Genomic DNA, 23,660 nt, shown 5'->3' on the forward strand with positions numbered 1-23,660 from the left:
CAGTAACGTTATCGTAACGATTCGAGCCGAGGAAAAAGCGTGATTTTGCCATTTTGGAATTGTAAACCGTAACGAAAACAAAACACACCAACATATCGAAATCCTAGTTCCTCAAAATCTAGTGATATTTTTTTTCCCCAGCGTTTGGTTACAACAACGTTACTAACTTCAATCTCGTAGAAGTTTCCTTTCCTACGTTTCCTCGTTTCCCCTCATCTCTGGCATCTATCGCCTGTACCAATTTCCCCACGAACATACGAAGTACTCGCAATTAAATCGAGATCGATCGATACAATCGCGCGGTCTCGATTCAATCAATGTTCCACAATCTTCCGCCTGCACACAGACCGAAGTATACCAGCCGACCCGTGTGTATGCGCGTATTGTACACGCACACGAGCGTGTTACCAGCGATAGATAAAAGGCACGTGGTTAAGAACCTCCCCCCCCTCGCCGATGACCGCCCACACGATTGTTGACCCAAGATTCGTTTATATAAAGCCGCGCGCTCGCGGCGGACGTCGCTCAAAACGCGACAACCAGTCAAGAAAACGCGCAGAGACCGCGTATCGTCGACCATTTCGCGGACGTCGCGCGTTTCGCCCAGTAAGCTGCGACTTTACCCTCGGAGAAATAGAAGGATTCGTTACCCTCGTCGGGATGGAAGGATGTACGGTGGAAGCAGGACTGTGTAACCTCGGCTGGGAAAAGAAAGAAGAATAAGAAAAAAGAGAGAGATTAGGTTCGGTCGTAGAGTTTTTCAAACTTTGCTTCGACGACATTCTAGATTCTTTTTTTTTTTTATCTTAATACCTCGTTTAAAATAAATTCAGCAGTTTTATTTACAGTGCAATTGATACAAAGTGTGTGGTTCAAAATGGTCAACGCGACTGTTGATAAAATTGTTATTTTAAACAAGAAAATGTCGTCGAAATAAAAAAAAAAAGAACGACCTATACGTGATTAACGTTGCGGCACACATATGTTTATTGTGTAATAAGTAAGCGAGAGTGATAAAAACGAGCGATATACTGGTAAAATTCCAATTGCCGAAGAGCGGTTTAAGCTTGGAAGAAAGAGAGAGGCTGTGATATTTTTGGAAACAAAGGAAAGAAAAAAAACGAGCAACGCAAGATGAATAACGCGTAAGTACGAGTAAAATAATAATATATTTACACGCATAATTACACGTCTAATTTCCAATTAGTTTCCGTCTTATACGGATAGAATATCGAAACATTGTACAGGAATTTGGGGAGGTTGGTTGGTCAGTTGTCGATATCTTTTTTCGTAATTCCAATACGAGATATCTGTTCTCCTGAAAATAAAAAAACGTCTCTCGAATATAAACACAGTGAAATCAAACGAATCTAAAAACATATCGATGCCATGCTTTCGGTTTTCTTTATAATTTCAACCTATTCGATTTACGTATTATTGAAGAGATCTTTGTGGCTGACGAATATCATAATTTGGAATATACTCAGTGTACGATTACCTCGGGATAAAATTAATAGATCGCGTGGGCAATTCGACCCTGGCGAAAATTTTCTCTACGCCAGACTACGAAAGTGTTCCAAATGACGTAGGAGACGACTAGATATAATCGTTTTTTACGTCATTTGGAACAGTTTCGTTGTTTGGCGTGGAAAATTTTCGCCAGGGGAACTCTCGTTAAATCGCAAAAGTTGGTTCTGTGCAACGCTTTGGCATAGTTTTTATCTTTGCGGAAATAATCAGCGATAGCAGAATGTCAGAAGGTACTTCCTATTAATAACTACAGACAAAAGTTGAAAAAAAAAAATGTACGCCAGGGGTCTGCCACGAGGTCTCGTGGTTATTGTGAAATCCCCGGGATCTCGATGAAAAAACTCGATCGATCGCCGAGGAAGATAGGCTTCAAATCTCTCTTTGTGTGTTTAAACGATTCTCTTGGTTGTGGCGGGAAAACCGAAGCAACGGCTTGCAGCGTCCGATGCGGAGACTATTTTTACATCAGTGCATTTCTAGCAGCTGATCGCGTAAACCGCGTGATTCATCCATGGGATGAGATCTCGGAAGAAATGTCTTGCTTTCGAATATCTGGAAGATGCAGTTCGTCTAATTTCATGTTGACGATACGTTTCGAGATAGACAATCGAACAACTGTGAAGGAAAATATCCTCTGAAGTTCGAATTTGTCGGCTGTATTTACACGTTTCGATAAGATAATTCTCGTACTATTGTAAAATATTTCAAATTTATACAAAAATAGAGTCTAACATGCTACAGATTATGCAACTGCGAAATTACATCGAGAAAATTATTGGTTTATCGAAATTTTGAACACGTAACAAATGAATTAAACACCAACTACTGGCGAAGTGGGATAAAAGCGAGGCATCAAAAATGTACCGTCACAAACTGAGGTTTAGTCGACTCGTTTGTTCTTAAATAACTTGGGACTGCGTAGAAAATCAGGCTTATCCTACCGTATAATTTTATAATTCCTAAGTTTGCAGAATTTGGCCAAATAGCATCAGGATTATCTCGCTTTAGCCTGTAAATGTGAGGTAATGCAGAGGGAACCTGATAAAGTTATAAATTAATAAAATAATTTATGGAATGTAAAAAAACATTACGGAATAAAAGGACCAAAAATTCAAGTTGAAAATTGATGAACATCTTAGAATTAGAAAAGTTAGTATAACGTCAATCCAGAAATTGAACTTTCTGTCAACAAAGCTTCAGGAACATTAGCAATTGTATTGGTAATTAATTGTAAAAAAATATGACTCATCGAAAAATTAAGAATTCGAAAGCTCGAAGTGTGCAAGAGTCGTATTGATGGAAGGATGATAGGAATGATTGGAGGGAGATTAAGGTCTGCGGGATGTAGAAATTCGTCGATTAAGAAAAATTCAAATTCAGAAGGGCTATATGTAGAATCGTTTACAACGGAAGAGTAATCGAATATTCTGGCAATTCTTCCTAGGCATTGAGCCTTTTCTACCTTTAGAATGTCTACATTTCACGAAGTTTTTTCATTAAAAAAATCCTAAAATTCGCGTTCTTAAATTACCAGCTCCGATCAAATGATCGTATCAAACATTAAATTTTCCTGAAATCATGCTCTCGAAAGTTTTTCACATTATATAACCCGTCGAATGCAACGTGTCAAAAACCGTTTTTAAAAAGCAGATATCTTGGAAGCAGCACCGTTCGTCTGAATTTTAATCTTTACTGCTGGCTAAAAATCTTCATGAGGTCAAAGTTAACGTAAGAATACATGATTAAAAAGCGCATTATTTCATAACTTTAAAATAGTCCGATATTCGGTGAAACGTATAAATTACAGCCAAGACAAATTTTGCAAATTCTACTCCTTCGACGTTATTCTCAAGTTTGAAAGTAATAATTTTCGTCAAGCTGAAATTCGGACTAATCAAAATATCATCAGCATGTTAAAAATCATGGTAAAAATCAATAACACGGGGCCTCCTATTTTTATATCCCGCTGTTTGTTTCGATAATTCGACAAGCCCCGGACACAATTAACATTGGAATTTCGTACACATAGCAGCAAACGCCTGTGTGCATATAAATATTCTTCCGCGATCTCGGATTGCCACGCATCGCGCTCGTGGCTGTTCAACCTCGAGGCTTTGATAATGAGCAAAGCCATTCTTTGTCTATCTCCGTCTGCCTGTTTCATTTATTTATTTGTTTTCTCTCCGTTTCGTTCCAGCGGTAAAAAATCTTCTCTCATTGTCAGCTGTTTTTCTTTGCGGCTAATATATTCGATACTGCGCTGTATGCGTGCGGACTCAAAAATACATAACAACGCCCACGGATTTTACCATTAAAAAAAGACGATAATTGTCGTAAATAATAAAAGACGGGAACACCCATGATTCGTGTTTGGCCTCAATTCGACAGAGACGGTTATGCTCGATCGGGTTCAATATTTTTCAAACTTCTCCCTAGAAAAAAATTGATGTGTTATTCGGAACGAATTACTTCTAGTTTGGAAGCTTTCAGATCCAGAAACGATTAACCCGATCCAATTGTTACATATATAAAGTATTTTTTAATCCCTTGTTTAAATTATCGTTATAATCACGGGTTTTCAAATTTCTCATAAGAGCTGTTACACCGAATCATCGTTCATTGAAATCAGAATTGCAAAAAGCCGGTATAGTTATTGTTAAATCGAGAAAAACGTTATTTTCCTCGTAGGTATTACTGGCTACGTGAAAGTAAAAAAGAAAGAAATTATAAGTCTCGCTGAGTTTCAACAGTCTATTTTATGCATTGCTGAAGTTTCTGGAACTCGTTGAAATCGCTGTGTATTGCAGGAGCCTTTAATCATTAACTTAAAGACAGAACGAATCGTATTGCGGATTAAAAAAACAGAATTATCAGCTCGTATTTGGTTTATGTGAATCATTTATTTTTTTTTTTTGATTGAATACGAACAAGCATCGATAATTCCGTCGGACAATTCGTTAAGTACTTTGAAAATTTGTCAAATCACGAGCAAAAACGAATTTCTTTCTCGCTTTTTTAAAAAAATTTCAATTTCGTTAACAGCAGTTTCGATTATTTCGGTCACCAAACGATGCTGTGATAATTTCGCTGAACCAAAGTGTACCATTACTGTTTATTCTTTCTCGAAGGAATTATAAAAAAGCAAACTCTGGAAATAGGTTGTTTAAAACCTGCGCGTTGTTATGATTTATAGAGCATCGTACGACTTAAGACGGAAATACTCTTTGCAGTAACCTGCAGAATAATATTTACAGAGTTCAATACCGATAAGGTTGGCTTTTTGAATGAAATTATTGCGTTTACGTGAATAAAGGTAAAATTACTCAATCTGTCAGCGTAAATTTCAACAAATTCAACAAACTTTTCACTACCATTAACGAATTTGAAGACGTTTTGGAAAAAGTCTTGCGTTACACAGTTTCATGATTTCGGTCGCAATGACTGAAAATTTAGTTCAACTAACTACGCTAACGGTAGAAATAATTCGTTAACAGAATTTATAACCGACACGAAAGAAACCAACCGTTCACGATGTGCGTGAATCATATTAGACTATATTGAAGTTACTTTGAACGGACTATACACGTATGCACACGCACGTTTTCCGTGATTAATTATCTGTTTACACGCTGCTGCAATCATCCTCTGTACGACGCTTGTTTTTATTGAGTAAATTTACCGTGAAATGTACAAAACGGATCCATTGCGATAAGCCCATCGTTGCGAGTCTGCGAAAGCTCGAATAAGCTTCGGTAAGCCTGCAAGCCTTCCGCATTCATCTACTTCATGTAAAATGTCATTACGTCGGTAGGATAGATTATAAAAAATTCTCGGTGTAATTCTTGAACATTGGAAGGGAAAACAATACGATAAATTAGCCAGCGTTAACGATTAATTTTCAAGACAGGTCAACTTTAAATTTATTCTCTTTTCATTTTCTCGAAAGTGACAATTTTTGGGAAAAAAGATCACAAGAAGATCCGATTTATTAGAATCCTTAATGATTACGGAAAATAATGTTAGAAAGTATACGCTAATTACAAACGGTAACAAAAATTTAGAGATTAAAAGGTGTTAAATGATTCTCTCAATTAGCTGGTTATTACGCACTGGCGAAATATTTGTCTTCATTTTTCTTAGCCAAATTTTCTCTTCTATTGATTCAGTAAATTATAATTACGAGTGACTCGATAAGAAGAAATGCAAAGTATTAGCACACCACGTGTACCTCAGGGGATGCCTTGATCGATTTCGAGCTTGACGTATATGTCTCTAAATATCAAAGTCCATACATTGCAAACGTAAAAAAAGGTTTAAAATATCCATTCCGTATGCAATTCTGAACAAAAACACTCCAATTCATTTTCCTCAGGCGCAGAAATAAAGAACACAACACAGATTCTACGAAACCGCAATATTAAATCCGTAACATTCATGCCATTTCTTTATTTCTACGTCAAATGAAAATGCGCTCGAGTATTTTTCTTCAGAATTGTGTATAGAATGGTGCTGTTAATCTGTTACCTTTTTCGTGTTTGAGACACGTGCATTTCGATATTTGGAGATATAATACGTGAACGTTGAAATCGATCAAGGCAACCCCTTAAAATACTACGAAGCAAAAATTACTTTGATTCCTTATCAATATTCGTACACTATTTATTAAAATTATTTGTAATATTCGTGTGAATTGGAATCGAAATTTTTCTTCTCAAGTTCAAAGGAAATCTATAACACAATTTGCATGACGAATTATTTATGCTCGCAATGGAGCTATACAGTATATACCTGTATACTGGTGAAAACCAATAATTTATTATCACTCTGACGCCAACTGCATTGGCATCGATTATGACTATTATGGCTTTTGTTTGATCGTGTTATTAACGAAGTGTAAGCACTTTTTTTTTTACGGGCACACACGCGCATCTGAGTAATTTATGGGAAGATATGGCGCTTTGTTTCTTGTAAATTCAATTTCCCCGTCCATTCGGTAGATCGCTCGCCGGTTCTGTAGACACAGGAATGAGCAAACGGCAAACAACTTTAATATAGTGTTTACAAGATACGGGATACGACTTGTCACGCCGGTTTCCACTCCGCGAGATATCGTATCTGTGTATTACATATCCATACAAGCATGCCTGCCATACCATAATACGTCACATCACGTGTCGGCAGATTCTCGTAGTGCAGATGAAAGAAATCGTCGTCCGCATTCGCAGCGTGGCAGCAGATATTTTTCAAATTATACATATTAATTACTCCGATACGGTGATACATGGATATACCGAGAGGAAACGCTGAAACTTGGAAGATTGAGTGTCCGACCGCGCATGCGCGAGCATTGTCGGATTCACCTGCAGGTTGGCCACCTTAAGCGTCAGCTCTTAAGCGCGGCGATGCGATTTTTTTTCGTGGTGAGCAACTCGCAAACAGTTGATGTAGTGAATCGCGAAGGTTTAGCGACCCGTTATCGTTAATTTATTGACGACTGATGACTGGTGTGAATCGTTGTAACAACATAATGCCGAATTTTCACTCGACGCCGAGAGTTTGGGTAAGTTGGCATCCGTGGCTTTGAGACGAAAATGTTGCCGCGGTACAATCTTGCCCACCAATAGAATTCAATTACTTTTCGCATGCGTGGTTTGTCACTCGACACGCTGAATTTCACCGTTTTCTCTCCGTAGAATTCAACGTGGTTTGTCTACATTGTTTAAAATATGGCATGATTTTTGCCCTCCTGCCGTTGAGCGGAGTGTCAGAAACTATCAACTAAGGCGTTCCAGTCGCAGAACATCCTCAATCATTCCTATGCTATTAAAAGTTAGCTCCACGTGTTCTTTCTCGGCTCCGCGATGAGATGATTTTGGTTTATACCTACGACGACACTTTGGAGAAAGTACAGAAGCTTGTGTTTAAACAAACAACCGCGCTCGGTGCTTTTTGTTTACACACAGGTATACCAGGTGTGTAAAAATGTAGATATAAATGTAGATAAAAGAGTAGAATTCGAAAGAAGAACAATAACATGATGTTTAAAACATGAAAAGTGGATAGTCGGCGAAATATCCCTGAAATTTTTCTTTTCGTTTTCAATTTTTTTAACCTTCTAGACTCTCGGAGCTGCTCAAAGACGCGGTCTTTTGGAGTTGTCCAAAGAAATTTGTGCGGCATGGGAGCGATTTCTATAAATGTTGTGACTATCGTCATCAATAGTATAGTACATAGTGTGGATTGTAATATAGTACAAACTGTAACGAGTGGCTTCTACTTTTAAAAATAGAGCAAAGTGGACACGCTATATATGTACGCGACAGTATGATGCGGAGGGGTATAATATTAACCGAAGATTGTAGGGCTGTGCGCCAATTGAGAGCATTCGTATTGCGTTTGAAGTTTCACATTCAGAATAACTTTCAACCTTTGAATGGGATCATCAGCTTGTTGGGAGACGTGTGATTTTTACACAACCCCTTTGTCATCTCGTCTCTTTTTTTCTGTTTTTTTTTTATCATGTCGTACCGAATGAATTGTCGTTGTTTTTTTCGAATCAATTTCACCCCATTTTACGGCCAGTCACTTTTCACAAAAGTACCTACCGGTAGACGCTTTTATATGGATTTTGAAGATTGAATTAGGAACTATAACTCGTGAATGTATTCAATGTATATTTGCGATCTTTCATTCAAACAAAACGGTGCATCTGAAGATGCTTATATTACATGGGTTAGATTTGTCGGTCTGATTCAAACGAAATAATTCCTATTATGTTCCTTAGTTATTCCGTCGGTCAAGTTTCTTTTCATAGTATCATTTCGGGTTATTTTCTCTTACAGAATTTAACATTTCCTGTCTACGCTCGATTATTGGTGTAATTTCTATAACGACTCTATCTTTTATACAAACAATTTTTGCAACCCTACAATACGTGACAGAGCAATACCAACTTTATTAGAGCTTTATTAGATTGAGATAGAACATGTGTATAATATCTACTAATATCCGAGAAAAAAATTCGCACAGGGTGTTAGACTACCTCATCGCCAGTGCAATTTATAAAAAAATTTTGAAAAAAGTTCAAGTAAATTTTGAAATTTTTACAATAAGAGTTAGCTGAAAATATGATAAAAATTCTCACAAAAATAACTCTACACGCGAATGACGAATAAGAATAGGTGAAATTTTCACTTGGCTCGAATTTTCAGTTGGCACTTATCCACGTGTTGTTTGACTGAAAAACGCTAGATGATGCCAAATCTCAGGTCACTAGTGCCCTTGGCTTGCCAGTTAGGTATCGTCAAAAAACACGAATGAATGTTTTCTTTGTTTGGAATGTTAACCTTGAAACTTACGAGTCTGGTTATTTATGAATTTATTATGAAATTTTGCAAACAAGTCGTGAAACGATAAAAATATCGTTAAACGTAAAAATTTGTATAATATTAACATGTTTTATACTATAGTTTTGTAGTGTAAGGTTGTGAAATATTATTCAGACAACATTCAAATTGGTTATCAATGTGCTGAAATACATAAAAAGAAAAAAGAATTACTCGGTTTATTTTCACATTCTTTTACAAAAATATTTAATCGGTATTATTTTAATTTTTTTTTGACTTACGCACGTCTGAAAAAATCTTTGCAGCCTTATCGGGACAAAATCTGAATAAAATATTGTCAAATTTCAAAACAGGACCTAATTTTTGTGATACATTTCTGTTTCAGGAAAGACCAGAGCAACCTCGATCCCGAAAAAACTTCGCTCGTGAATTTGGAATTAAATGCACAGATACAGCCGGCGGTGGCTGCGAATTCGGAAAAGGCGACTCCAAGTTCGTACGTTGTAACCACACCAAATGCAAAGCAGGGAAGAGGAAGTGCCTTTAAACAAGTTGTCGCGGCCCTCGTTGCCCAGTTGGGAACGATCAACACTGGAATGGTATTCGGATTTTCGGCCATTGCTATTCCGCAGATGAGATCAGCGGACAGCTTTATCGAGGTTAACGATACCGTAGAGTCATGGATAGGTAATTCATTTACTTTTTATATGTAACTAGAAATATTTTATTTTGTATTTAGATGTCCATTTTGTTACTGCAGCTCATCTTGTTCACAAATAAATTCTCTAGAAACCTCCTCGAATGTGAGTTTTTCTCTCAGAAAATCAGTTTGCAAACAAAATAAGCTCTGGTCTATCGCAATTGGGTAAAAGATACCATTTTTTCGTTTATAGATGGAAAGAAAGATTTTTTTTGACGAACTTCAATTCCTTAAATAATTCAATTCTACTTTCAAGATATTGAGTTCATAATTGTTTGATCATGTCAATTTTTTTTTTGTACCAAACGATAAGCAGGATGAAAGCTTAATTAACGTTTGCCCATTTCATATCGTATATTTTGTGATCTAAAAACATATTTAAATTACAAGTCTCATCATATGAAGTCAAAGGAAACAATTTGAATTCAAGTAACTTCAAATGACTTGAAGTCAGTTGAATCCATGTATATGACTCCAACTAACCTTACGAAGTCAAAAGTCTCAGATTCAGTTCAAGTGATTTTGAAATGACTTTAAGAGATCTCACATGAATTCATCTGACTTCACTAATGCACGTGACTTGTGCAATTGAATACAAGCCACCTTTTCGCGAAGTGTAGACCTGACTTCAATTCGGATCTAGCTAGAAGACAACAGAAACGAACCTTACTCGCAATTGAAAACTTGACGCAAAAGTGCTAACAGACCTCTAATTTCATTTCCAGCAAGTATCAACGCGATCGGCACTCCAATTGGCTGCTTTCTGTCCGGTTACTTGTCAGACCTTCTGGGTAGAAAGATGACGCTGATCATAACGCAGATACCAACGCTTCTGGGATGGGTCCTAATAACCTTCGCAACGAACATCGATATGATATATGCGGGCAGGTTCTTCGTGGGTCTGGGCTCGGGGATGGTCGGCGCGCCGGCGAGAGTCTACGCCGCGGAAGTAACGCAGCCTCACCTCCGAGGAATGTTAGTGGCGATCGCGAGCGTCGGAGTGAGCACCGGTGTTCTGGTCGAGTACATTATTGGCGGTTTTCTTCATTGGCAGATATGCGCTGCCATAAGCTCCGTGGTCCCGCTAACCTCCCTGATCCTGATCTTTCTCTTCCCCGAGACCCCGTCGTACCTGATGTCGCGTCAGAAGCCGGAGCAGGCGAGACGTGCGTTAGGCAGACTCCGGGGGAAGAGCTGCAACCTGGAGCGGGAAATGGACGTGCTGATAAACTTCAGCAAGCAGAATAAGGTCCAACACCTTTCCGGTCCGAGTGAAATCTTAAGAGCCATCCTGCAGCCCAAGGTCATAAAGCCCTTCATCGTTCTCGCCCTCTATTTCCTGATCTACCAATGGTCGGGAACCAACGCCATCACCTTCTACGCGGTTGAAATATTCCAAGCCTCAGGCGCGAAGATGGACAAAAACTACCTCACCATGATCCTCGGGGCGGTCAGACTCGTCTCGACCGTCGCTGCCTGTATTTTATGCCGAAGATGCGGCCGTCGTCCTCTGACCTTCGTGTCGTCGATTGGATGCGCACTGTCCATGCTTGGCCTCGGGATCTACAAGTTCGCCACTATGGCGGAAGCGGCGGAGGCGGCAAAGGTGGCTAAGGCTGCCGGGACGACTGACGTGATTTTGAACAGCGCTCACTCCTGGATTCCGGTGTTCTGCATATTTAGCTACACCATTTTCTGCACTCTCGGATTTTTGGTCATACCATGGGTGATGATCGGTGAGGTTTACCCGGTTCAAGTCCGCGGAATCGTCGGAGGCCTGACCACTATGTCCGCTCACATCTTCGTATTCACGGTGGTCAAGTCCTTCCCGTTCCTGCGGGTCGCCCTTACGGAACCTGGTATCTACCTGATGTTCGGTATGATTCCGCTCCTCGGCACGGTTTATCTTTACATCTTCTTGCCGGAGACCAAGGGAAGAAGCCTTCAAGAGATCGAGGACTATTACTCCGGTAGAACGAAGACTCTGGGGCCGGCCCCCAGGTCTGTCGCACCCTCCGCACCGCAGGTCCTTGAGCCGCAGAAAGGCCAGCTCCTGCCTTGAGTCTTGGTGTTTTACGTATTTATGTGTATGATTAATCGACGAGGGTTCAACGGCGGTCAGATTGCTTCGACGTTTTGTTGTTGGAAATATTCGACAATCCGTGACACCCAAATAGGAAAAAGACAGTGATTTAGTTTTATTTATAGTTAAATTTTATCCAAGCTCAAACCATCGCTAGGTTTCAAGTACGGATAAACCACATGCACAATGTGCACTGGCGCTATATTAGACCCTTCCAAAAGGGATGAGTTCAAGAAAGATTCACCTATATAGGGCAGCTAGGAAAGTCACGACTGTTTGTGTCTTGATGATAATGATCATGGTGCTACGGATGTAGATTTAAGGATTTAATCGAATTGACATTGAATAACTGTTGTTATTGATCGCATTTAGAAACGTTACGTACCCAAGCATATGTGACAGTTATACAATTATGCACACTGTTGGAGAAATATGGTAAATTGACCTTGACTCATTTCACGTCGAACGGTTATGAATAAAATGTGTTGGCAATTGACACAATTGGCGAAACTTATTACAGCTGCTAACGTCTTTGCTCACGCGAATATTGAACCCCTAGTGACATCTAGTGACTACTCATGATAAATGACTACCAAAAATAACTCGAATTTCTGTATTGAACAATGAACACAGAACAGAACCTCGACATTTTGTTGAAAAGCGAATGTTTACATCCTTTTAAAAGTACTTTTTACGCATCATTTATATATTTAATTTCCAACGGTAGTGTATAAGACGTATAAGTATATTGCTTAAATTTAGAACCTCAGGGATTTATTTGAGAAAATTTGTATGTGTGTAAATAATTATATTTTAAAGTACGGAGAAATCGGGTGAGTAACGATTCGGAGTCCGATCTTACATATAAATATTATTATACGTACGTACATGTAATATTATATTATTGTACAAATTGACCTGATGACGTACACGTAGAATGTTAACGCTGAGTTTTAGGTTTCCATCGCGAGTCGACAGGTCTCAGAAAATATACTATTGTAACAACATTTGCAAATAGTTCTACTATGAATAGTTATAGTTACGTCATGTACATCTAATTATTTACTTTACTGCCATCACAAGAAAAATTCTCTGTACCTGATCCGACGTGATATAAAATTCATGTTAACAAATCGTAACCTGTTTGTTGTTTATTTAAAATTAGACACTCAGAGAAGATCCATTAAAATAGTCAGTAGATCATCGTATTATCGGTGCCACAGATCAGTACTCTAATAGACGCCTTAATACGAGCAACTGGGCATGTAAACTGATGCCCCAAGTGCCAAAGCCGCAAGTCCACGGACATTCAAATATGCGTTTTGCGCAGTCGCAGTCCTATCCACGAGAAATTCATTCTGATTCATTCCGTTTGATGTTAGATGTACCGTTGAGGAATCCAGCAATAGATTTGCATCCGTAATCGTTATGATTTACCAATTGATTCTCTTTTTGCTCATTCTAACACCGTCGATAGCATTTCAAGTTTTCAAGTTCCGTCATTTGTGTTCCATTCGAACATTTCACTTTCTTTATTGAACGTATAGAATCGACTCCATAGTATTGGTACATAATGTTTAGAAAACTGTGCCATCAAAGGAAAAATAACGCAACACGGAAAAACGAAAAGTCAATTGTATTTAAAAAACGGCTATCTTAGATTATAATTTTATTTCGAAGGGATTAAATACCGATCACGAATGAATAATGCCGTAGTTCATATGATGATGACATGTATAGGCCTTTATAAGCAGAACACTTCATTTAGCATACAGCTAGATACATAGGTATATATTATATTATATATTTTATATAATTTATAAATATTGTGAATTTAATAATGATAACAATGATAATAATATTTTAATATATATATATATATATTAAAAATTATCTTAAGTAACGGATAATATTACACTGACCGATCGTGAACGCCGTTTATGTATGTATATCGTGTGTGTGTGGGTGTGTGTGTGTGTGTAATACACATTATATACTTGAACATTCTTTGAATCTATACAATTTATTTTAAAATATAGGTATAATATAATTAATAATTTAGCACATTCCATAACTCGTAGTATAATTTGATCGTAAGTTTCAAGATATTATTGAATTATGATTATTATTCACAAACCAGCGGCGAGTGATTTATACAGCTTTGGGTGCAACTCGTGTTTGTTGTATATGGAGATCAAACTAAACATGCATCAGGAAACACAGATTTCTATTCTTCTAGAACCTACGTGTAGCACCGGTACTATTGTTCACTTAATCTAAATACACAATTGAAATCATCGCGGACTGTAGTTTGCTAGGTAGAAAGTGTTAATTGGTTATCTTCATTGATGGCGAAGACAGTTCTGCTGTATGTTATACTCAAGCTACATAACGCAAAACCACGACTGGACAACTTCGGCAAGTACAGAGTCAATCTACGTATTTTTGACGTAACATTGTTAATAGTTATTAGAGAGAATCCGATTCGCGTTAGAACCGCTAAAAGGTTCAACAAATTGTCTCTTACAAATACACTCGATAATATTCAACTGAAAATCTTTAAATATACGTATACAAAATAATTAACTTTCAAATCATCAAATAAATTAAAGATAATAGTTATATGAAATTCACGATTGACGATAATATTATTTAAATAATTCGCAAGTCAATAACGGAAAAATAGAAAACATTAAAAGAAAAATGTACACAGTTATATCATCATTTTATCACTAATATTTTTCTTACACTCAGGTATACTCGCATTCGACATAATTTCAAAGTAGCGAATGATTTTATGAATAAACATAGTATATTGCTTGGAAATGTATGTACTACATCATATACACGTACTTCACATATGAACGCTACATCGCTATCAGCATTATCAACGCATAAATCTTGAACGAATTGTCCACCATATAGGCACTTAATTTTGGGGTATAAATTAGTTCTCTCTGATATTCTCTCTTCCGCTTTCTATTTTTTCCTTTTTTCTTATTCATTTATTGGCTAAATGTCTAAAACTAATCTCTGTTATCTTCTATCAGGTTCAGGTATAATTATCATACTTCGTCGTATACCACTGCTACAGTGTATACGTGCATATACATATATATTTATATATATATATATATAAGATAGGACCCGCTAATACATATATATGAATTGACATCAAGAATTCATTATAATTCTAATCTATGGTTGATAATACTGACAAAAACCAAGGCTACAAGCACTAACTGCAGGTTCATCAAAGAATCTTTGCGTAACGTTGATTGCAGGAATGTAATGTTATTATTTAAACGATCAGTCATTACACATGCAGCTTACTCAAATCCGTCAGGAACGATTTTGGTGTGATTATGTGCGAAGAACCTGTAACACAAATCGGATAAGTTTAGGGAAATTACATCTTGAGTTAGCACTACTTCAGGAGCTCGAAGTAAAAACCTGTTAAAATCGAAAATTACAGACACTGAACTGCAAGTATTTATATGTCGTTTAACTTAAATATCATCCACGGATAGTATGTTTTCAACTTTTTACTCCTTCTACCAGTTTTCTATATTGGTTCTCTTTCAAAAATGCAATTTTGTAAATAATAAATTAATTCGTATTTTCTTACCGATAATGACTTCCCAATTTTTCAATGCATTCGTTACTTCGTATGCGCAACGGATTTCCGAGAAGCAAACACCACCGACGATAAATATTATCAATCTAGGTACGTTCTTAATTGTTTGTTGACCTTTATCCTTGTGCCAGTGACCATAGCGGGCGCTGAAAATGTTGAAATTAAACTTAGGCAACCTGCAAGTGTGGAAAAATGCCCTGGAAAACGGATAAATTTTCTATGTTTACCTAGTCGGTGCGTGATATCCGGAGCTTGCTGCCCGTCCAGCTAAAAACGGGAAATGCTTGCTATCTAGTTTATCTTCGATGCAGTCTTCCATTACATCCTTGATAATTGGAGTCCAGCGGCTCATCTGGTAAGTTTGTTCGGTTATTCTTTCTTTACGAGTTATGGTGTACATCTTTTTGCGGTTACCCTGTAGAATGCAATCGTTACATTAGGTGTAAGCAAGTTATTTCGTCTGTGATGTAGTTGATTGAAAAAATGACTACAAAATCATAGTAATCGGAAGAAAATTTCACTGTGGACAGCATTAAGGTCTGCGAGCACTATGCGGCACAGCATGGCACGGCACTGAGTGGAAGCTAACTGAAATATTATGCAACTGTACCCTGGGGAAAAAGTTCATGTGATAAATCGCATACCAGACCTACTTTACTTTTTTCAAAGAAAAAAAGAGGTTATTGTTATCACCCCGGAAGTGAAAAGTTGAGTTTTCGCTAGATATCGATGTTTCAAGACTTATGAGTGGGAAATTCGTCGGTGAAGGTTAATTTTTGACAGGAGTAAAACCGTTAGGGTTCATTTGGCAACATTTCGGCTGGGCCCAGCCAGCCATCATCAGGAACACTTAATAAACATTTCTATGCGCTTAGATAGGGCTTCATGACAGGGCTACCACGGAGGAAGTTCCAAACTAAATAAACCATTGTGGAGTAAAATTGAACGAATCTACCAAATTTTTGGCCGTTTGAAATCGATAACGTAACCCTTAATCTTATTTTGAGTCTTATTTTATTCAGTATTTTAGTCTCTTTTTCATTGCTCTAATCCCTTTGACTGATTTTTATTTTAAATAACTATTTTCACTTACTTCTACCACAACGTTGATACCAAGATTCGCCATATTGACGATGGTCTGCTTGTCGTCCGGGGATATTTGCGCGTGGTGAACAAGACGGTTCAAATTTTCCTCTGTAATGCCGTTCTTGCTGATAACGTAAAGCGCTATTATACGTAGTTTGTCTGTGTTGTCGACAGTTTGATCGAGTAAAATTGGCGTAATATTACGCATGTGATCCTTTATGCGTTCTCCTTCTGCATCCGTTCCCATCGCCAAGTCCTGTAAAATATGAAGATAAATTTTTCAACCTCGTCAAGTATATTTATCACTACAATTTCCCATCTGTTATTGTTACATCCTAAAATCGCGTGAGATCTTTTGGTACTATGATGAAGTAATTCGATTGATGTCAATGTGAAAAATTTTGGACAGTCACTAGATTTCTCGAGATTCAGATCCCAATTATTCAAGGTAAAGTAATATTTCTTAGCATCTTGACCTTCCAGCTAACTTGTTTTCAATCTGAAATAAAATACAAATTCTACGCGAATTATGTGACAATGATTGGCAATGTAACTGACGTGAGAGAATGGGATGCATTGTTACATAATTCATTTGCTTTAGATCGAAAACAAGTTAGCCGGAAGGTTAAGCGATTAATGATATTGCTGTACAAATGCAAAGTGTCAATAGTATTTTGAATGTAATGATACAAATAATACGCATACCTGTTCAACTTTGCAAAGCTTATCGACGTTTCCCTGGTAACGTTTCATACAATCTTCGGCAAGATGTAAATGTGTCGCGTATTTGCTGAGCTCTTTTTGGTACTGTGGCATCTTCTTAATCATCAGCGAAAGATCTCTCATGCTTTGCTTGTCCCCCTGTGGCATCCTCTTAGATTCCGTAAACTTCTTCAGGTTCTTTGTTACATTTCTGGGTACAATAAAATTATGAATTCATCGATATTAGGAAGCAAGGCATATAAACATATGTACTACAAAAAACTACGGGCACTCACTGGGATACGACAGCTATGTGCTGATGCCGGAGATCGACCCATAACTCGTCGTTTTCATCAAGTAATACTTCTTTTTCAGCTTGTCCAGCGGATGCTTCGTACCTAATTGAGTAATACACATGATTAGCAAGTCGTCAATGCAAATCGAATAACAATATATGGGGTTTTTTTATGTTAGTGGGGCCATTGTTTCTGACTATATCTCATCTTTCTTACGAAATGAAAAGTAGATTTTTTAAGAAGTCTAGTTTTCAACAAATTTCTCAACTTAGGATTGGAAATTTAAAAGCATTTGGCAGATGTTTTTCTGGGCTAACGTGAAAATACGGGAAAATTCTTTTAAGAATGGATGAAAAAAAAAAAGGTGCGACATGGATACTCTACGATAATTGCTAAACCAAATTGTAAGACGTACTTGTACACATCATTCTCTATCTCTAGTAAATCATAGGCCATAGCCTGTAGAGTGAGTTCGTGTAGAAGTGGTGAGACAGAGTCGAATCCTCTATCGAGAATAAGCAGCTGAGACCGCGCCTTTTCTGGTCCCTCCCCCATTGTCGGCTCGTCAGCCTTGTAGGCATCGAGTTTCTGCTGCACCATTTGTGCCAGTTCGACGTTGCGGTCAAAGTCGCTGTAAGTAAAGAAGTTAAAATTGTACCACAACTTCGGCGAGGCTGCTTTAAGATACTTCTGTAACGATATTGTGTACTAGCTTAATATTACACACCTTCTATATCTGACAGATGGATATTCCCCAAGAGTAGCGCACAGCGTTGCGATTTGTTCAGCGATTCTTTCCATGTTAGCATTTCGCAAGTTTATAAATGAAGGATTGTAACTACAGGAAAACGTTTCGGGGGAATCCAGCGAGAATACCTGGAAGCCGTTAATTGTTAAATTAGATGATATAGATAGAGTCACACCTAATGAAGCAAAGCAATGTAATTTACTTATGATCTGACTAGCAAGAATGATCAATTCAACAGATACATACGGGGTGCATTTTAACCACACATCAATCATTCAGAGTGTCCAGTTGTTGCGCAATTAAAAAATCCTTTAATGATCGCAAGTAGGCTAGATAAAAATTGTCCCTTTCCTAGTCACGAACGGTTTAAATTTCTTGCAAGATTTGAAAATTGTATAAAAAGTTTTACGAGACTTGTTGAGATTTCTTTGCGAAATTAAAAACCCTGAGATGTCTTAGACTTTCCAAATTGATGAGCACTCTGATTGTAAATGAGTAGAGTATCAGAATACCGTTGACCAATGGTTAATCACATGCGCATGCAATGAAGAACAAGAATAAGAAGAATGAAAAGAAAAAGAAGTAGAAGAATAGCAACGGTTAGAAGGAAGGTTGATTTGTTGACCATTGACCTGCTTGAAGGAAATAATTGCAAAGCAAACTGTTCTTATAGATGAAAATAAAGACAAGACGATGCATCATGAGTTTGAAAAGAGCGATAATCAATCGTAAGCTTGCAATGACAGATGATGTCTAATCTAATCTGGTGGACGCTACACTTAAATCATAATGCGTTCATCAGAAGGATAATTTACAGTTTTCGTTCTAATTTATTGAAAAAAAAAATTCTTCTGCAAATATTCTTCACCTGCGATTCGTACGGCAGGAACGCGATGTTGATCTCTTTCAGGGTTTTTATCTTTTTAGCAGCTAGAGACTTGCAGAGTTCATTGAACAGCTCCTCCGGGCAAACTGGACAAGTGCAGGCACAAATTGACAGCAAGCGAAAAAGTTAATTCAATGGCAAGATCTGGTTCGTGTGTCGTTTGATAAGGATAGAACATGGTCGAAATGTGAAGGGTTTTGGGAAGTTGGGAACAGCAACAAGTCATAATCTCGGTTGTGTTTAATAATTCGATGATATTAAATTTGTGATTAGTGTGCCCCAATACCACGAAATACGAGTAGGAAAGAAGAATTATCATTTACTATACAAATAATAAGTTACCTGCTCCTCATACGGTATGAATGCAATGTTGATCTCTTTAAGTGTCTTTATAAATTTAGCAACCATCGACTGAGACAATTCTTTGAACAACTCATCGTCGCACGCTGAAAATAAACAAGCTCAAATTCTAACTGTAACTAAAACTAAAATTAATAACAGAATTAAAAAATGAGAGATTTCTTAACAATTTCATGTTTTTTTAATGAAGGATTTCGAAGATTTGAACTAGATGGAAAGAAATACTGAGAACCTGAATTTGAAACAGGTACTCTAAACCTTTAAAAATGAAACTTAACCGAGCTTGCAAGAATTTAAAGTTAATTCTCAGGTTGCCGAATACTCGAGAGGTCAAACAGACGCCGCACGTGTAAAATGTAAGCATAAATGAAACTGTTAAAAATTAAACAAACAAGAAAATAAAATCGATGTTTTTTGGGTGAGTTTAAATTAAACGAGGAGGAGTGTCTTGTGTATGACGATCAGTTTATCACGTCCAACTAAATCTGTGCCTGGCGATGATGTCGCAAGGAAGTTATCATACCTTCGGTAAAGTAAACATGGGCGCTCTTGTACATTGTCCTTGTCGGATTGTTGAAATCCTCCATAAGTTTTTGAACGGATGGATTGCACGGGGTGATCAGATAGATGGCCTCCATAGTCGGCAGGGGCTCTCTCTTCTTGTTGATGTCCTCGACCAATGTTATACCCTGCGCGCTGATGTCGTGCATTTTGCAGCACGCCGAAACCATCCTCATCGCCAGCTGATCGACGACCAGTATTCTCCATTCTACGCCACCTGCTGTTTTCTTTTTCTGTTTGATGACTTCATTCATAATCTCTGAAAGATATTCATTAGTTTTATGTAACATCGTATATTTTTCTATCACAGTTACTCTCGCATAAGTTCTCGCTTTGACAGAGTATTCAATTAAGTATAAACGGTTAAATTTATACAGAACAAGAATTTTGTCCTCATTGCAAGTTGTCCAATAAAAGTTACGTACGTTAAGTTCCGATTGATCAAACTTGATGGAAAACTTGAGTTTTCAGTTTAGTGTTGTAATGGTAAGTTTTTGGGAATGAATAATGTCTAATTCGCTACTTGAAAGTACATAATAGTAGACGATATATTCATAATTTCATTTGTTATTGGAACACTTTTTGTTCAGCTCGATAGATCGAAACTTGTTCATAAGTGAAATCAATCATAGCTTTACAGGAAAAAAAAAAAAAAAAATACTTTTGGATTAATATACTTAGTTTCATAAAAAATTGTTGTGATCTCATCAATTATAAACTGTGACTAAAGCTCTAATAAATTATGAACCCATATGAAATTCCTTGGTATTTTGAATAGTGTTAGAATACAAATGCTGAAATACATAATTGTGTGTGAGTGTAGGTTGTACGATATTTATACAGTCATCAGAAAATCAACGACGACTGATATGAATAGGAATATAAGCTCAGTTAGTGATAGAAAGAAAGTGAAGTAGTTGGTACTATAAGATAATTTGATTTGAAAAATTTTATAAAATAAAATCATGTCGGTACACGAATTATTGGAACAATTCGTATCAATAGAAAATTGTATAGGTATGAGATTGGGTCATTACCCTGAAATATAAATAATCGAGTGAATCTATTTCAGTGAAATAGTAAGATAATAATTTCAGGATAGCCACTAATTTAGGATTATAGAATTCTCTGTTTTTCCAGGTTGATTTTATATGCAAAATCTTGATTTTCCACATAGATTTAGACTTTTGAAATTCAAATGTGGAACAAAAAAAATGTAATCAATTTTTAAAAATTACATTCTATATATTTTCAAATCTTCGTACTTTACTTATATTTAAATTTTTTCCTCAAAACTGAATTACATGTATACACAGATATGCCGAGTATTTTGTTAAAATATTTGCAACATAAAAATTTGAGTACCAAATTTCAGTTTTTCCAGAATTTCGGCACAACTCCCTAATTTTTCCAGCTAAAATGAAAGTCCTTTTTTTTCTAGTCATTTCCAGGAATTTTTTCTATCGTTTTTCTATCTTCAATAACGAATGGTATTTTGATATAAAAGTATTCGTAAAGTAACGTAATTTCTAATTTCGGAAAGTAAAATTGTAGAGGCAAAATAAAAGTCCCCGACTACACCAGGTTTTCCAGGTAGAGTGGCAACCCTGAATTTTATTAATAAATTAGATTCATTCTTTTTCTTTCTAATTAATTTTTGGCAATTACTGCTAATTTAACAATTTAATTTAAATTTAATCGAGCCGCTCATTGCGGCAAAACAATAATTTAACGTAGTTCCTTTGTCTGATCGTTTCTGTAGTAAAATATTGAAAAAAAAATAGACCGCAAGAGATCAGCGGGATCGAATTCATTTCCCAATATCAGACTTCCGTTTTCAAACAGGTGCGCAAAAGCTAAGCTTAGGCGCTAACGAGATTATCGGAACACGAGGAGCCCGCGTTCGTCGGGTGACCTCCCGGTGCTCTTGTAATCTTCGACGGTCTCGTATTGATCCACCCCTGGAACCAATGACGTCACGCCAGCCGAATGACCCCTTAAACTCGCGCCGACGCATCGGACCGAAATCAAACGTTGACATATGCACCGCGTTTTTCCGTCTATTTTTGCAATTTTTTTTTTTTTTTTGTTTTCTGCCTTCTCCGTTAGTTTTTCCCACGTTTTTCCCACCGAATAAGGAACGAATGTTTCTTTATATGTAAAAGCATTCGACCCACGTCAGTCATATTCGAATTCATTTTGAAAACAAAATATGAAACGTAACGTCTAATTTTAACCGGGAAATGAAAACAAATGAAGACCGATTACGACTAGTACGCATTCTGGGGGGATCAATATGCACTTTGTGCACTAATTACAGATTCCCTGGTTGTCAACCAATAGACAAACAGGGAATCTAGGTGAATTACACTTAATGGTATTCGATTTTTCTGTAAGCCTAATTTGTCAATATATTCTAGTGTCAGACGTTAAATACTACGTTTTCTTTTCCTGTTATTTCACGCCACGCATAAGGTATCATCACAGGTAAATTGACAGGTGTTATTTACATCAACGAGGTATGCGAGAATGAGCTATTCGAATCGTATTAGCCGAGGGCGATTATAGTTAACGGATCGTTTCAACGATTTGAGAACGTGTGAAAAACTCGAAGCGTGCCTGTTAGACCGCTTTTATCACGAAGCGAAGGCATTGCGTTGAGTATTTTGTACCATTGCCTAGCTGTCTCAGTCGAGATGAGTCATTGCGGTTTTCTGGGAGAGCGAATCAGAAAGCGATGAGGTAAAGAAACAGCGAAGAAGCGATAGAGAGAGCAAAAAGAGGGAGATGGAACTGCCTGCGAAACCCGGCGAGTCCCGGCATGGACAGGGAAAAAGGAGACGCGTCGTGTTTTCCGAAATTTGACGTATCGCGATACCTACGGCCGGGTAAAACTACGGGAAATCGTCGAGCGATGTACGCCCACGTATCTACGAGTTGCTTGTCATTCTCACGAGCCCGGAACTGGGCGGAAAATAGCACGAATTAAGAAACCCGGGTTTGCCCTTGACTTCTCGTTGCTTTCCCGCTAATTTCTACACCCCGTTAATCAGTAATACGAAATTTATTTCTCTACTCACTTTGACCGACTTGTGCCTTGAGCGCCATTTTGACAGTTGTGAGCTTCTCTAGGTTCCCACTAAGCGGCGCTCGAAACGGAGGCGGAGGTCAAGCTTTGACTGCCTTTGCGATTCGCGGCGTGCAATTTGTGCGTGGGCGATAATCGAAACGGTACGAAACAATCGACTGTAGAGACGCAAAAGTGATGTAATTCTGGCACAGTACGCTGACAGTGTGTGAAATTATTTCATAAATGGTTTCAGAATGAAATATATATGTATGAATGTGAAAATTTTATTTGAATCGACAAATCGAAACGCTGCCCCAATTCTAGTTTAAAATTCAAAATGTCAAGAAGATACGAGTATTTAAATTGCGTTATAAAACGTAAAATAAGATACATAGTGTAAGGATTTATAGTTTTCTTTGTAATGGAGATATATCTTGTTGTTTGTCATTTTATTTTGTATAACTGTATACCTTACTTCACTTTACGGTCGGCAACTGCAGTTCAAATCAGTTTGAAATAAAAAAAAAACAAATGCAACATGGCGTTCAAACTATTTTGAATATATCTCATCCTCCCGATAATCAAAGCGGAATAACACTAAAAAAATACTAACGAGATGAGATAATCATCTTATGTGAGCCGGGCAAAGTGTCGC

At 37.4% G+C, this 23,660-nt stretch overlaps 2 protein-coding genes across 4 annotated transcripts; one reads left to right on the plus strand and one right to left on the minus strand.

The window, feature by feature from the left end:
* Positions 1-513: 513 nt before the first annotated feature.
* Positions 514-12,798, plus strand: LOC124177831 (facilitated trehalose transporter Tret1-2 homolog). 2 transcript variants are annotated; one of them, XM_046560689.1, is made up of 3 exons: positions 514-1,145; positions 9,262-9,563; positions 10,302-12,798. In XM_046560689.1, exons 1-3 carry the CDS (start codon positions 1,135-1,137, stop codon positions 11,636-11,638), a joined length of 1,650 nt encoding a protein of 549 aa, XP_046416645.1. In that variant the 5' UTR covers positions 514-1,134; the 3' UTR covers positions 11,639-12,798. The 2 variants fall into 2 exon arrangements, with proteins under 2 accessions (XP_046416645.1, XP_046416644.1); XM_046560688.1 differs by lacking the exon at positions 514-1,145 and adding an exon at positions 2,049-2,089.
* LOC124177832 (protein ROP) lies at positions 12,485-23,118 on the minus strand. 2 transcript variants are annotated; one of them, XM_046560691.1, is made up of 11 exons: positions 23,016-23,118; positions 19,898-20,194; positions 18,997-19,100; positions 18,108-18,256; positions 17,796-18,011; positions 17,381-17,482; positions 17,088-17,295; positions 16,390-16,638; positions 15,524-15,711; positions 15,288-15,442; positions 12,485-15,037 (listed from the first exon to the last, which is right to left on the minus strand). In XM_046560691.1, the coding sequence occupies exons 1-11, from the start codon at positions 23,041-23,043 to the stop codon at positions 14,976-14,978; spliced, it is 1,758 nt and encodes a 585-aa protein (XP_046416647.1). In that variant the 5' UTR covers positions 23,044-23,118; the 3' UTR covers positions 12,485-14,975. The 2 variants fall into 2 exon arrangements, with proteins under 2 accessions (XP_046416647.1, XP_046416646.1); XM_046560690.1 differs by lacking the exon at positions 18,997-19,100 and adding an exon at positions 19,357-19,460.
* Between the last annotated feature and the right edge of the window lie 542 nt (positions 23,119-23,660).

Source organism: Neodiprion fabricii, chromosome 3 (genome assembly GCF_021155785.1).
Source record: "Neodiprion fabricii isolate iyNeoFabr1 chromosome 3, iyNeoFabr1.1, whole genome shotgun sequence".
In the NCBI taxonomy this organism is placed as follows: Eukaryota; Metazoa; Arthropoda; class Insecta; order Hymenoptera; family Diprionidae; genus Neodiprion; species Neodiprion fabricii.